The sequence below is a fragment of the Corylus avellana genome, chromosome 3 (assembly GCF_965113065.1).
Source record: "Corylus avellana chromosome 3, dhCorAvel1.hap1.2, whole genome shotgun sequence".
NCBI classification, from domain to species: domain Eukaryota; kingdom Viridiplantae; phylum Streptophyta; class Magnoliopsida; order Fagales; family Betulaceae; genus Corylus; species Corylus avellana.
In genome coordinates, this window is record NC_142492.1 from 6,680,702 (window position 1) to 6,697,164 (window position 16,463).

Sequence of the window (16,463 nt, forward strand, 5' to 3'; positions counted from 1 at the left end):
CGGTGGGGTCACATGCTGTCCGACATTCTTGCCACCCACGAAACACTGCAACTTTTCAATGTTGCCACGTGTTTAGACACCAGATGGCAGATGCGTCCGTAAAAGCACAACAAGGTCTACCAAATCATTTGTTTGACTAACTGCCTTTTTTTATTTTATTTTTTCTTATTTCTTTATTTTGTAGAAGCTTGGATCCTAATTTCAAGTTCGGCAATAAATATTAGAAAATTAAATTGTTATTTAAAATCAAAGTACAATAAGGGCTTATTTGAAATTACATTTATAGAGTTTAAAAGTGTTTTTAACACTCAAAAAATTCATTTAAAAAAAAAGTACTCCTTTAGTTAAAAAATTAAAAGCGCTTTTAAAGGTATTTTTCTAAGAGCTTGTTTAAAATTGCACTTAAGAAATAGAGTTTTTAAGTCAAAAAGAGCTTTTGAAAAAAAATTTCATTTTTAAGCTTTTGCCAAAAGTCTTTTTTGGCAATTTTTAAACTTTTTTTATCCTTAAAAGCACTTCTAATTTTTTTACCAAACGAACACTTTTTTTTTCTTTTTTTTTCAAACAGACTTTTTAACTATTCAAAGTACTTTTACACACCTCAAACGTAATCCCAAACATGCCCTAAATATAGTGCACACACGTTTGTTGAGATGGTCCTATTTTTATTAATATTTTAACAATGGCAAAAAAAAAAAAAAAAACTGTTCTCTATTTAGATTATCGTCGATTTCAAATAGTAAAATAAATAAATAAAAAATATATGATATAATGAATATTGGAAGAGATATTTAAAACTGGAATATACAACAAGTATCAAAAAAACCAAATTTATTAAGACATTCAAATTCTTGTCTGATTATTCTCTCAAAACTGTAGAGCAAACAGGTTTAATTTGTTTGTGTCCCAGTCAAGTTTAATACTCAGACAAGTTTAATTCTTGTCTGATTATTCTTTCAAAACAAGTTTTATGTTGTTTTATAGAGTAGAGATTTACGGCTGCCTAAGCGTCATACATATACAATTTTTATTTTTTATTTTTAATTAAAGTAGATAAACGTTAAAGGAAAATTTAAATTTAAGATATTAGCACCAAATTTGAGACATTAACACCAAATTTAGGATAATTAAATCCTTTTTGGATAATACCATCCCTAAAGGGTTAACTTTCCACCCCTAGGTTTTACTTTTGAATTCAAAAATAAGTTTTGAGACATTAAAAACTAAATATTAATTCATAAAAATTTAACTAACAAAAAAAAATACGAAATGGGGGAAGAGAGAGATTTCTCCGATTTTTTTTTTTTTTTTTTAATAAAGCCACATCAGACTTTGGCAGACACTTGTCCGACTCTTGGCAGTCAAATAGCATGACTCTGTTTTATAACATAAAACAACATCAACACAAATTCAAATTTGTGTCCCAGTCCCGACCCTATTGAGAGTGTTTGTTTGTTTCTTTGCACTGTAGTTTTCGTTTTATGTCTATTATTGGAGAGTTCATTCTTTTTTCAGTTTTTATTGTTTAGGATTCTCACTCTCTTCCTTTTGGATTAAGAGTCGTAAGGATCCTCCAACCCTTTCCCAAATTCAATTAAAAATAAAAACATTCATATTTATTTACATTGGATTAGTTGGAGTAGCTATTTAGAGAATGATTAAATAATTTAGATTTTCATGATTCATTATAAGATATAATTGAATCAAATTTATATGATGATCCATATGCTTATTATTTGTCAAACTTCAGATTATTACTGCTTCATCCAAGTATTCTGCATCCTTTTTAACTTTAAATCTCAAAAATTCTGGATCCATATGATGGAAGGATCACAACCCCAAATATTAATTTACATAACACAGGGCAAATAATGTCTGCAACCTTGAGACCTCAAGTATTAATTAATAGTCCAAAAGATCAATTGCTTCTTTTGCAGACAAAATGTTCAAAAACAAAATTCCAAAATTCCAAAATTCCAAAAACAACTAGACCATCGGCCATCACATATCATCTTCAAAAAGGAATATTTGGACTAGGGCATGCTCACCATATTAATTTCTTTAATCCCCAGGAGAAGCTTCACTCCTGTTAATTCTGCTCATCATTACTGGCAATGTAAATACAATGAGAGAGGAGAGATGTAGAATTCTTGCAAGAAATTACCAAAATAAAAGGGAACCAAGGCAATTGCAATGTGGTTTAAACCTCACTTACCCGGTTCAACGTGCGAATCCTGAAAGTATGAGACTGAAAGTATGATAGCATGCTCTCATGCCGTGCTTCGACTTAGCTTCAAAACCTCCTTCAGCAGTTTACTGACAGAATCCTTTATATCAATGGGCACTGCTAGCCCTGCAGGCACCCATTCCAAAGCATACAAAATGATAACTCTCATAACAACAGCCAAATTTAAATTCTTGGTGTCACCTGTCCACACACTCTGATTCACAAACTTGCATGATTGTTTTAGGACACATTTGCTACAAACCTGAGGATGAGCAGAAAATTTGAACACCAAAGAAACATTATAATCCTTACCTTGAATACTAAGGTGAAAAAAACGCTAATGAAATAAATAAGGTGGAAAGCAATGGGAAATTGGCTTACAGTGTTTTCCTGAATCTCAAAAAACTTTCGCAGTCTTTTAGCAGCAAAAACATTCTTTTTTTCAAGAGAAGGACAACCAAAGAGGGCTATCTTTTTCAAGTCACTGCCTGACAACCATCTGTGAATCCAAAATTGAAGTCCATCAATGCTGTGGATTATATTGTTATTAATATAAACTTGAATCATTTGTATCAAACAAAAATTATCAAATCACTTCAGGTTTTGCAAAGTGCAGTTATTTTCACATTAATATGGGTAATCTATGATGCATGGGCAATACCCAAAGAAGTAAAGATGGGTGTGCCAAATTCTACACGAAATGGAATTGGCCATATACTGACTGCAAAAAGCCCCTTTTTTATGTTTAAACATCACTTCATGTGCGAAACACACTGCATGATGAACATAATGTCCATAAATGAATATGATTTCATCAAACTCAAAAACATAATGTCGTGTGAACATGCTAATTTTTTGAATTGGCCGAATGCAGTCATATTAACATCCATACTTCACCAATGCAGCATAGATGCCTACTATGGATTTAGGCCATTCTAAATCTACATAGACTTACATCATTGATTGATTTATTTTTTTAAGACATTGAATCAGAGAATTTCAAAAGCATTCCAATCCCATGATGATCAGCACGAAATAAAAAAACCGGAAAGCCTATCCCTAAGTTTGAAAATGGAGATGGTCAACCAACCACTCTCAGTGACTCCCTTGGGCATCCCTAAAAAAATGTTCTTTTTAAACATAAAAACCTGTGAGATCCTAGTCAAATGTGACTTTAGTTTATTTAATTTGATTGTCAGAATATTCCATTATTGTATGCAACAAGTATACTTTTTTGATAAGTAATAATGCATTAAAAGGGCGCAAAGGGGCGCAACCCCAGTACACAGGAAGTATACAAGAGAACGACTAAGCTAGGAGAGAAAGAAGAAGTATACTCACAAACAAGTAATTTTAATCATATAAATTTTAAGCAATTGGCTGTGTTGTCACTATATCAGTAGCTTATATGACCATTCTTCCCGAGTCTAGCAAAATGATAGATAAATTTAGCTTCATCAATGACAGTTCAGCTCCGTGATTGAGTAACTAGCAGTACAAATCACTTTGGACAGATACAACAAAAGAAGCTGAAGCAGCGAGCAAAAAGCTAGTGGAAAGCAAAGACCAAAGTAATTCAAAATATGATCTAGTTTTGATATGGGACCTAATTGGCACTCTTCATAGGCTACTTTAATTAGTATTGAGTCTTAGTGTTTAGGTTCTTTAAGCTAAATTGCTCATGATTCAGTTATAATCAAGTTTTATTACGTAACTTACAAAAAAAGAAGTTTTATTGACGTAGGGTAGTCTGGTAATTTCAAGATTTGCTGGAACAGGCTGTAAAAGAGGCTTAAGAGGCAACTTTCTACTTGTTTTAGTAGTTATTTTATTTACTTTTCTTCATTATTTAGGAGACCTATTCTTTCGAAGAAAGGCTCAACAGCCTATATGGAGGCCTTTGCATTCTGTCAAATTCAAAAAGATTGTGTTAGAACATCTCCAGCAAGAGTGGCTACTCTAGCCACTCAAAATTCACATTTTTCTATCTTAGCTACTAATTTTTCAATACAAACTCCAGCAGATCATCTATTTCACTCTCTACTTTATTTAAAAAATTATTTTTTAATAATTTGTTTATTACTTTTTAACCCCATATTTTTCTTGCCTCTCTCTCTTTCTCGTCTCTCTCTCCATACCAGCTGAAGAAACTCTAGAAATCCAAAATTCTCACAAACGAAAGCCAGAGGCAACAAATCAACTACCATCAACTAGACCAACAACATCCCTGCAAAATTTCACACATTCAACTCTCGTCTCTCTCTCTCTCTCAGCAAAACCATCAACAAATGGAAATCAAATCTTCCCCTCTTTCTCTCTTCTCCCTTGGCAAAACCAAACCGACAAATCAGCACCTGGAAATCAGATCGGACCACAAAATGGGGGATCAAAATTAGATTAGACCATCTCTTGTCTCTCTTGGAGTGATGGGTTGGAGATATGGGCTACAAAACCAAGCCTTCATCTCTCTTGAACTCCATTTTCATGTTTATGGTGAATGGTACCCATGGCTTGGTGGAGGTGCGGTTTTGATGATGAGGTTGATGTGGTTTTGAGTGGGTACTCATCGCTCAGGCCTCACCGGCGTCGTCCACTCCAGTGAAGCTAAAAAATGGAGAGAACGAACAAGCGTTGAGGGAGAGAGAGAGAGAGAGAGAGAGAGAGGAAGAAAGAAGGAAAGACAATAATAAAAAAAGAGTAGAAGGTGCTACAATAAACTTTCAAATATGAAAGTTTACTGTAGCAATTGTAGGGAAAATTTTCATTTTACAATGTCTGCTAAAGCAAGAAAATAGAACATAATAGCTAAATTTAGCTAAAAAGCTAATTTACAAACCTTGCTGGAGATGCTCTTAGATTCAAGCAGTTCTCTTAAAACATTGAGCCTAGGGTTTATTTTTTCTTTTTCACATTCAATTCACTATTTTAACAATAAACAGCCATCCGCTTCTATGAAGATTCAATTGTTTGAAGTGAAGAGCTATTATTGTTCTTTGATAAGTAATTGAATATCATTAAAAACATAAAGCACCCCAAGTAAACAGGAAATATACTAGAGAAAACATCTAACTAGAAGCAAAAAGAATAAGAAAATCATGATAACGTTTTACTAAAGGATATATACAAAGTACAAAAGAATACGCACTGAATCTCCAAATTCCTCTTATGGTCCTCAAAACTTTTGTCATTCCTTTCTTTCTATAGACACTATAAAAAGCACAAAGACACCATCTTCCGCACAGCTACACTTTGAAACTTGTTAGCAGTCCACCAACAAGCATACAAGTCAACTAGGGCTCCGACCAAGCAAAGAAGGCCAACCTCAACCCCAAGGGGTTGGCCCAAGTGGTGGAGGCCTTGGTCTTAAGGTTTGCTCCCATCAAGGTCCAAGGTTCAACACCTCATGAGTGCAATCTCTTGGAGCCACACTCCCCAGTGAAAAACCAGCGATTTAACCAGTTCCGTGTAGGGAAACTTCCGAGGGTGCAATGCACGAGACCAAGGTTTACTCTGTAAGGGTGAGTCCGAAGGACCCTGCCTTAGAGAGGTTCCCCGACATCAAAAAAAAAAAAAAAAAAAAAAAAAGAGAAAAAAAGTGGCCACCCTCAAAGAAACGTTAGTTAGCCAAATAGTCTTCCATGGAAAACGAAAGTCATCATTACTACCCATGACACTATAGAAAGATTTACCAGCAAACAACCATCTTTTGGAGGGGACCCACCACAACTTGTCTTCTTCACCTTCCCGTCTAACTCTAACTTAGTACAACGCCCTGAGGAACGGGGCAAAGACATCCATGAGATCCATCTCCCAATCATGACTTGCTCTAGCAAAGTTCTCGTTCCATTGATTGGATCCACCAAAATCTCCAAAAAAAAACTGCAACAGATGCATCCTTTGTGTACGCAATACCAAATAAATTTGGAAAAAATCCTTAAGGGCCCTATCCCCACACCAAAAGTCATGCTAGAACCTAACCTTAGATCCATCTCTCACCTTAAATCTGGTATGTCTAGAGAACTGCCCCCAGCCCATCCTAATATTCTTCTATAACCCTACCCATATGCCCCAATAGTCTCATTATAGCTCCAACCACCCTACGAACCTCCAAATTTAGAATCCACCATCACTTTCCACCAAGCTTCTCTCTCCAGCCCATAGTGCCAAAGTCATTTCCTTAGGAGAGCACAATTGAACATCACCAAGTTCCGCACCCCTAACCCTCCTTCAAGGATTGGCAAACAAACCTTAGCCCAGCTTACCATGTGATATTTGAACTCTTCGCCTAGTCCACCCCATAAGAAATCACGTTGAAGCTCCTCAATACAATAAGCAACACCCACACGGAAAGGAAAGAGGTATATAAAGTAAGTAGGTAAGTTGGAAAGTGTACTCTTGATGAGGATAACCCTTTCATCCTTTGATAGGTACATTATTTTCCAACTAGCCAAACGATACTTTATCTTCTCAATAACACCGTCCCAAATATGTTTGGCCTTATAAGAGGCCCCCAATGGTAGGCCAAGATACTTCAAAAGCAAAGAAGACAACCCACAACCCAAAATGCCAGCCAACCCATCCACATTATCAACATTTCCCACATGAACCAATTCCAATTTAGCCAAGTTTATCTTCAAGCCCGAAACAACTTCAAAACATAATAATAAGCACCGTAGATGATGTAGATGAAGAGTTATTACTATTCCTTACAGTTTGGAGAGTCTTTGCTTTTTCCTTGGAAGACCGTTTGAAAGGTGAAGGCTCCACCTCGTATTGCTTTCACTTGGAAGGCAACTTTAGGTAAAATCCTTACGCTTGATAACCTTGGGAGGCAGGCTCTTACCCTTGTCAATTGGTGTTGTCTTTGCAAGAAAAGCGAGGAGACCGTAAACCACCTTCTCATCCATTGTAAGTTTACTAACAAGATATGGCACTTGGTTCTCATTTTATTTGAAGTCTTGTGGATTATGCCTAGCAATATTATAGAGCTACTTCAATATGGGAAGACGCAAGGTCGGAGACAATCAAAGAGACCATATAGAAAGTGATCACTACTTTACTAATGTGGAGCATTTGGAGAGAAAGAATCGATGTCTTTTTTAGGACCGTGAGTCTAATGTGCTACAATTAAAATCCTCTTTCTTCAGTTCCCTTTTAGATTAGGCTATAAATTTTGTTCCTAATTTCTCTTCCGCTAATCTTGTAGATCTTGTTAACTTTTTAGATTTTCGACCCCAATAGGGTGGTTGCTTCTCTTGTATACTTTTCATGTACGTGAGCTTTTCTTTAAGTATTCTTCTAATACATTATTATTCATAATATATATAATAATTCAAGAAGTTATCAAAAACCTAAGTTAGTGCATAATTTCAAAAGATCCTATATCAAATAGATATTAGACACTATTCAGAAATGAGAAAACTAGAAGTGATCTGGAAAGCCCCAAATTTTCTTGCCTCATTAGATAGTAATTTGAAGATAAGATTTATTTTAGAAGAGATAATTATTTATGAGGAAATTATATGAATATTATAAGATTGAATATTGGTTTCAGATTATTAAATCGTAAGCTTTAATTTTACTAAAGATGATTTCAAGATTTATTATTTTTGGTGATTCAAGGAATTTGATGATTTAATTAGAGAGACAGGTTATTAAGGGTATTTAATTATATCAGAAGAACATTCAATATTGAGGATTAATATGATGATTAGATTTGATCTTATTAATTATTTATATGGTGAGTGGCTGGCCCATGCACGTTGATGCCTACTAGTAATGAGTGACTATTTATATAGTTAATTATAGTTAGTGGCAAAAATCATATTTTTCCAGCATACCAACCCACCCCACTACTTCTTCGTTTCCCTTTCCCACCACTCATGCCTTCCCACTCACTTTCCTTCCACAGCACTTATTTCCCTACTTCATTTCATGTGCATCGCCCAACTCACTCTCCCATTCATTTCTACTTTTAAATTGTTTATTTCTTATTTCTTCCCTCTCTCTCTCACTCACTCCCTCTCACACGGCATTATTCTATTTGTTTGTCTTTTATTCTCTCAGTCCCTCTTTTCCTCTCGCATATTCTCAGCAGCTATTAACTATTAAAATAGAAAGAACATTAGAGTAAGGAAGAGAGAGAATAAGAGTATTATTAATGGGGAGAACGTGAGATTGACGGGGAGATTGAGAAAGAGGCAGGGTGTGAGAGAGAGGGCTAGTAGAGATAAATCAGAGAAGAGCAAGACAATCAGAGAACTAGAGAAAGCTGGGTGAGAAAGAACCAAAGAGAGAAAGGGAGACAGACTGAGAGTGAGAAACAGAGTTCAAGAAAAAGAAAAAGAGAGTTACTGATTGAAGAGAATAAGAGGTATAGAGAGAGACTTGTATAGTAAGGAAGAGAGCAGAAAGTGAAAGGGAGAAATTGAGAGATGGGATGCACAGACAGTAAAGATGAGAGAAAGATTTGGTAGACTATGGTTTTTACATATTAATATTAGTAGGTTCATATGAGGTAAAGTTACTCCCTTGTATTTATGATTAATTGGTTAATTTCTGTTGGAGTTTACGTTAAGTTGTTATTAACTCTGTAATGGTTAAACAGAATGGTAGATTTGTCAAGATGATTACATTGCAGTTTAAAGACTGCTCTTAGCCGCAGTCTAGAGGAAAGGGGATATGATCATATTTATGATTTCTTGCAAATGTAAATGTTATATTTTCTTATAATGATTACAATGTTAGCCTTTCTTGGTGGCCCCTTTTAACGTATCCAAAATGATATGATTTTTGTATGAAAATGACATTTTATAAAAATGTTATAAGTATGTTATGTTATTTAATAACATAAAATGAATGGAAAGGAAGGAAAAGAAATGAATGAAAAGGAAAGGAAAGAATGAAAGAATGATGAATGGAAGAAAGAATAAGGAATGGAAATGAATGAATGAATGCATGAATGTTTTAAGATACTTAATGGCCTTATGATGACAGAGCAATGGTACCAAAGCTAAAGGGGCGGAGGCAGCCATCTTATATGGTCCGCTGGGAATGGCTCACTTGAATGCACCATAGTTTATCCAATGATGACCATATCCTTGACGCGGGGACACATGTGGCCACATGCTGGACCCGGGATCCTAGTGATCGCCAACCCTTGCATACAGGGCATAAATGTGTCTTGGCCACAATGATATTGAACTAATAGTTAATGTTGTATGAATGATGTTATGCTATTATTGTTTGATGAAAACGTCTTCTCTAGTGTTCATTAAATAGATATTGATGATGTATTTTTGGAACTAAATAACATTTTCCAATTTTACTTAAGTTGATGTGTCTACTTACTGAGCATTCGACTCACCCTTTTATATATTTTTGATGATTTCTAAAAACAACCCAGATGAAGTCATGGATGATGCTACAGGCCAAGGAAACTAGAGACAAAAGCTACTCCTTGAAGAGGAAAAGAGCAAAGTTTAAGTTTTATTAGATGTGTTGTAATTATGGTCTTATGGAACTTTGATATTATGGACAATGTTGTTTATAGAATAATTATGACCCCGAGAAATGTGTAATATCACCTTACTTCAGGAAGGGGGTGTTACATGATCGGCCTTATAGAGGTACAATGACGAATCGGTGAAGGAAAGACTATATTTATATGATTGCGGAAAGATTTGAAGCTTTGGAAGCCAAGTTTTAAGACTTGCAGGCCGGTACTCTTAACAAAAATGAAAATTCAGTTAACAATCTCAATAATGGCTCCAAGGATAAAGCGGGATTTCGAGAGGAGAATGCTGAATGACATAGAAATGATCCAACCCCATTTCCTAGGGTTAATACTAGAGCCACATATTCTTTTGAAATACCACAAGCTACTTTTTGGACATGGTGCATGTGCTGGTGCAGCAAAATCAATACGAGAGACATGATTCTTTTTTTTTTTTTGATAAGTAATGATGCATTAAAGAGCGCAGAGGGGCGCAACCCAAGTACACAGGAAATATACAAGAGAGCAACTAAGTAGAAATAGGAGAGACATGATTCTTATGATGTGACCGGATATCTAATAAAGAAAGTTCATCTAGAAGTACTAGATTTTGCTGGAAAAATTGATTACCAAGTCTATTTAGATTGGCTTGCTTCTTGGGATGGGTACTTTATGTGGTATGACATGTCGGATGAGAAGAGGGAAAATTTTGATATCATGAAACTTGCTGGACAAGCTCAGATTTGTTGGAGAGGTGTGGGGAATGATTGTCGACATACTGAACAGCCTCCAATTGTTATTTGGGATTATATGAAAAAATAAAACAGAAGTACCAGCCCTATGACTATGAAGATCTCTTTCATTGATTAACCAATCTTAGACAAGGGAACATGTCGGCAGTTTAGCATATGAACAAATTTGAAGAGCTAAAGATCTGATGTAGAAGAATTTTTAAGACCCACAATGGGTAAACATCGAACTTTACTGGTGATGAGGCATTTCAAATGGCTTTAAAGATTGAGAGGAATTTGAAGCAGTCCCGTGCTACAAGGTTTTCTTCACCACCCAAGAGACACAAGAACCAAAAAATGCAAAACTTCACGTTCTTTTTTTTTTTGTATAAGTTCACATTCTTCTTATTTACAATGTTATTCTTATATACCATAAAGAGCAAAACTCATCCATCCAAACCACAATCAAAGAAAAACCTATATAAACAAAAAGAGCCAACAGAATATATAAAGGAAAACTTTCTTACTTTGCAATTTCTTGATGGTCCTTGCCAAACTTCTCGGCCGCAAACCTCACATAACCCCGGCCATAATGACTCTCAAAATAATCAAATTCCAACTTATTCGCCCGCAAGAAATTTGCATTGTTAAAGTACCCTTCCCTGTACAAATGACTCACAAACACTTCCATATCTGGCAAGAGCTCTTTAAAAACCTCTGGCTCTTCCCTCCTCCTCTCCTCGCACCCTTCCTTGCAAGCCTCTTGATTCGTAAACGTAGCATGTAAACTCTTGCCCTTACTTTTCTTCAATCCCTTATTTTCCACGCTCTCTTCCGGCTCTTCCCCCCTCTCATCGCACCCTTCCTCGCAACCCTCTTGGTTTGTAAACGCTCCATATAAACCCTTACCCTTACTTTTCTTCAATCCCTTCTCTTCCACACTCTCTTCCGGCTCTTCCCCCCTCTCCTCACACCCTTCCTTGCAACCATCTTGATTCATAAACACTGCATATAAACCCTTACCCTTACTTTTCTTCAATCCCTTATTTCCCACTCTTGAATTCGCTTTCAGCCGTCTCACCTCGCTCTCCAATTCCCTCAACCTGCTCTTCAATGCACTGTTTTCTCCTTCGTTTTCGCTGCTTTCAGCATTTTCGCATAAACTCACACTCACAGCTTCTTTGAACATAACATCCAATGGCTTCTTGTTTGCTTGCTTCCCATTCCCCTTTTCAGGTTCGATTGGGTCCTCGATTTGGATTGAAGATGTTTGGGTGCCGTAAAAGAGTGACGAAAGTGGAAGAGATTTGTGTGAAAAGCAAGAATTGGTGATGTGAGAACGGTGGAGAGGGTTTTGGGGTTTAAGGAGGGTGTGGAAGTGGTGGGAAATGAAGGTTTTGAAGTGAGACATGTGTAAAGGGCATGTAGGTGTGTTTGGCAATTGAGGGGTTTGGAAGTTTTAGAGCATTGGTGGGGCGGTTGAAGAGGAAGCCTACTCCCTCTTCTTGTTGTTCTCCCTCTCCTTCCAAGTCGGCAGCCTACTCCCCGACGTCATCTTCCTCCTCTTGTATTCACTGCAACTGCTTTCGCAACAGATCAAGGATGTTAACTCTAAGCTCAGATTGAGTGGGAATTAGATCAAAACCATCTCAACTAATGAATTTCAGCACTGAGATATAAAGCAAGATTCAGAGAATAAACACCAATTGTAAATAAACAAACAAATCCAAACCCAAATCAAAACAAAAACCAAAGCAAACCCATTTAGGCAATTAAATCAGAAATAAATAAAAATCTAATCTTCATACATAAACATGTATACATACCTCCTTCAACTTGGTGGGAATCGCACGGTGGTGTGACACGGGTGGCGTTCGGCGGAGATGGTGGGCGGAACTGGCTTGTCGTTGGTGGCGTCGTTCAGTGGGTGTCGCCTAGAGAGAGAAGCGTGGGAAAATTTTAGGGAAATGGGGGGAGGTGAAATGGGTGGAGGTGGGTGTCCGAGCTGGTGCCGTGGTGGGAGGGTGTCGCTGGTGCGTTCGGTGCCGGCGATGGGCGGAGACGGAAGGTGTGAGTTGTGGCGGGCGGAAGGTGAGAGAGAAAGAGTAGCGTGTGGGGAGAGAAGCACCGGATGGTGGGTGCCGTCACTGTTGGTGGTGAGCGGAGGCACTGGTTGGTGGTCGGCGTCAGTGCTTGGTGGTGGCGGCAAGGGCAGCGTTTTGTGGGGGGTGGGGGGGAGAGAGAAAGAGGGAAAGTGAAAAATGAAATGAAAACATGCGTGAAATCCTTAACTAGCTTTGAAATTTTTTTATCAGTAAATTCATTTACCCCTTTCAAACTACCACTCCAACAACAATTTACCTCTAAATTATTAATTGCGATAATTTACCCTCCAAACTACCAAAACAATAATAATGTACCCCTAATTTTAAAAAAAAATAACAAAATTACCCTTACTAAAATAAAAATACTAAATTTTTTTTTTTTTTCAAATTTTAAGGGTATTTTTGTCTTATTGAAAATTCGATAGGGGTAATTTCATCATTTTTTAAAAATTGAAGATACATTGTCATTATTTTAGTAGTTTGGGGGGTAAATTGTCGTAATTGATAATTTGCGTGGTAGATTGTCATTTGAGTGGTAGTTTGAAGGGGTTAACTGGACTTTACACTTTTTTTTCTTTTTTTTTTTTAAGTTGGTAACCCTAGTCTGTTAACCAACACACATAAGCAACGTGCGGATGGTGCTTGTAACAAGCCAGGGATAAGCGTTAGCCACATCTGCGCTATTACCCCAAAATGACTAGTCAATTTGGAGCTTCCCTAGAATTCATTATAAAGCCCAGTTTCACCTAGTAATTAGGCAATGTGGGACTTAGCACCCATGACTATTTTTATAAACCACACACTCTATGTGGGCTTCTTCTCATCTTCCCAATATGGGACCGCTCTTAAATTCTTGATGTCCACGTCATGCAGTGCTTTAATACCACATAGCCTGACGTTACTAGGTGGCTCTGATACCACTTGTAACAACCCAAGGATAAGCGTTAGCCACATCTGCGCTATTACCCCAAAATGACTAGTCAATTTGGAGCTTCCCTAGAATTCATTATAAAGCTCAGTTTCACCTAGTAATTAGGCAATGTGGGACTTAGCACCCATGACTATTTTTATAAACCACACACTCTATGTGGGCTTCTTCTCATCTTCCCAATGTGGGACCGGGGTATTACAGTGCTTCTCTATAGCATGTTCACACAAGGGAAGGGACATAAGGATTTAAACTAGTGACCACCGCTTCATAAGACATAGTCTACAGCCGATTGAGCTACCCCTCAGAGACTCTACTGGATAGACTTTAAAATGCCCTCAAATTCAATTAAGTTTAATTAGAAAAAATATATATATTCAATTAAGTTTGGTTAATTTACTAACATGAGATTTCATTAAAAAAAAAAAAAAAAAAAAGAAATTGTTAGATTTAATACTTTTTTTTCTTACAATTTATTAACACTTATTCTTATATGATTAAAATGTATTAAAAACTCAAATGTTTAAAATTCAATTGATAATGATGATATTCCAAAAGGCAATTCTAGATATAATTTATATGAGTAATTATCTTTTCCCCATGAACTATGATCCTTTGTCAATATTTTCATGAACTACCAATCTTAGTGTTTGACCCTATCAGACTAGCATTTTCTTCCCAAAACCTCATTCCATCAGTTAACCTCATTAAACCAAACAGAATGTTCTCTTTTAAACTTTTAAATCTCATTAAAAGACAGAAATACCTCCTAAATAAAAAATTAAAACAAAAAATATAAATATATTTGTTTTAAATTATAAATTAAATTATAAGTGTTTTTCAATTTTAATATATTTATATTTTTTTGAAACTGGGACTGATACATTAATAATATATATATATATATATATATATATATATATATATATATATATATATATAATTTTAATGGTATTATATATAATTTTTGTATATAAAGTTAGGATATTTTGGTCATTTCAAGTTTTTTAACCTGGTTGACAGACGGAATGGGGGTTTGGGGAGAAAATGGTAGTCTGATGGGGTCGGACAGTAAGATTGACAGTTCATAGGGGATACTGACATGGCGTCGTAGTTTATGGGAAAAAATATAATTACCCCTAATTTATTAGAATGAAAACAAACATGGGGTCATGAATATGGGTAGAATTCATGAATGCTTATTGATTATTCCAAGACCCACCTAGAGTCTCTTTGGTTTCAATGTTGTTGGAAGGCTCTCATTATTGTTGAATTCACCCTATGCTACATGGGTAATTGGGTATACTTTCTTAACTGCAACCGTAATTGTCTTAGGTGATTATTACTTTTTAGTAATTGCGTCTGTACCATTAAATAGGGACAGAACAAGAAATTCTTATTGAGGGGAACCAAAGCATAAAGACAATAACTTTGTAACATAGAGTTCACAATAGTATTGAAGCTTCTCTTCTTTGTGTATTATTTGTTTCCTCAGTTGTTTGATGTTTCTTAGTTGTAAAAAATAAAACACATTTATTTTTAATTAATTTCTTTTAATTGTTTCTTAAGAACAAAAAACTACTACAATTAATATTTCCATTGGTTTTTTTTTTTTTTTTTTGGTTGTCTTGGTTCCTTCACTTACGTACGTTTTTTTAAGTACCTTAACTTACATGCGTTGATACCATATGATAATGTATTTCACATTGTGGAATCATCAATTGACTTAAGACCCCATTTGGTGTCCATAGAAAACGTATTTAAATTAAAATTGGGTGTAAATTGTAAAAGCTTAAGCATTATCGGAACTACCTCAATATGTTTATGGGTGATTATAAAATCTCAGCATGTAAAATTCATTAACACTTCATATCAACAGATAGAATTCCCCAAGGCTATTAAGTTTTTCATGTTCAAACAAAGAACTAAGACAAAAGAAAATGGGATTTTTATACATTGTTGAATTGCTAAAAGGGCTAATATTAGGTCTTTTTATGAGTTTTTAAATGAAAACGGGAATATACAACAAGTATCAAAAAAACCAAATTTATTAACTAAGAATTTCAAATTCTTGTCTGATTATTCTCTCAAACCTGTAGAGCAAGTTTAATTTTTTCAAAAGAATAACATAAAACAACATCAACACAAATTCATACTTATGTCCCAGTCCCGGCCCTATTAAGAGGATCAGGACACTTGTTTATCCCATTTCCTACTGTTTGTTTGTATCTTCGCCCTGTAGTTTTCATTTTGGGTCTATTGTTGGAGAGTTCAACCCTATTTTGGTTTTTTGTTGTTTAGAATTCCCTATTCTCTTCCTTTCAGATCAAGAGTGATAAGGATCCCCCAACCCTTTCCCGAATTCAATTAAAAAAAAAAAACAAACAAAACAAATTCATATTTATTTACATTGGATTAGTTGGAGTATCTATTTAGAGAAGGATTAAATAATTTAGTTTTTCATGATCCATTATAAGACATAATTAATCAAATTTATATGATGAACCATATGTTTATTATTTGTCAAACTTCAGATTATTACTGTTTGATCCAAGTATTCTTCATCATTTTTAACTTTAAATCTTAAAAATTTTGGATCCATAGAATATATGAAGGAAAACTTTCTTACTTTGCAGTTTCTTGATAGTCCTTGCCAAACTTCTCGGCCGCAAACCTCATATAACCCCGACCATAATGACTCTCAAAATAATCAAATTCCAACTTATTCGCTCGCAAGAAATTCGCATTGTTAAAGCACCCTTCCATGTACAAATGACTCGCAAACACTTCCATATCCGGCAAGAACTCTTTAAAAACCTTTGGCTCTTCCCTCCTCCTCTCCTCGCACCATTCCTTGCAAGCCTATTGATTTGTAAACGTTGCATGTAAACTCTTACCCTTACTTTTCATCAATCCCTTATTTTCCACGCTCTCTTCCAGCTCTTCCCCCCTCTCCTCGCACCCTTCCTCGCAACCC

At 35.7% G+C, this 16,463-nt stretch overlaps 1 protein-coding gene across 3 annotated transcripts; it reads right to left on the reverse strand.

The window, feature by feature from the left end:
* Nucleotides 1–1,797: 1,797 nt before the first annotated feature.
* On the reverse strand, nucleotides 1,798–12,686 carry LOC132173691 (craniofacial development protein). 3 transcript variants are annotated; one of them, XM_059585261.2, is made up of 5 exons: nucleotides 12,280–12,686; nucleotides 10,981–12,033; nucleotides 2,609–2,726; nucleotides 2,216–2,489; nucleotides 1,798–2,086 (listed from the first exon to the last, which is right to left on the reverse strand). In XM_059585261.2, the coding sequence occupies exons 2-4, from the start codon at nucleotides 11,862–11,864 to the stop codon at nucleotides 2,271–2,273; spliced, it is 1,221 nt and encodes a 406-aa protein (XP_059441244.2). In that variant the 5' UTR covers nucleotides 11,865–12,033; nucleotides 12,280–12,686; the 3' UTR covers nucleotides 1,798–2,086; nucleotides 2,216–2,270. The 3 variants fall into 3 exon arrangements, with proteins under 3 accessions (XP_059441244.2, XP_059441243.2, XP_059441245.2); XM_059585260.2 differs by having other exon boundaries at nucleotides 1,798–2,095; XM_059585262.2 differs by having other exon boundaries at nucleotides 1,798–2,108.
* Nucleotides 12,687–16,463: the final 3,777 nt, after the last annotated feature.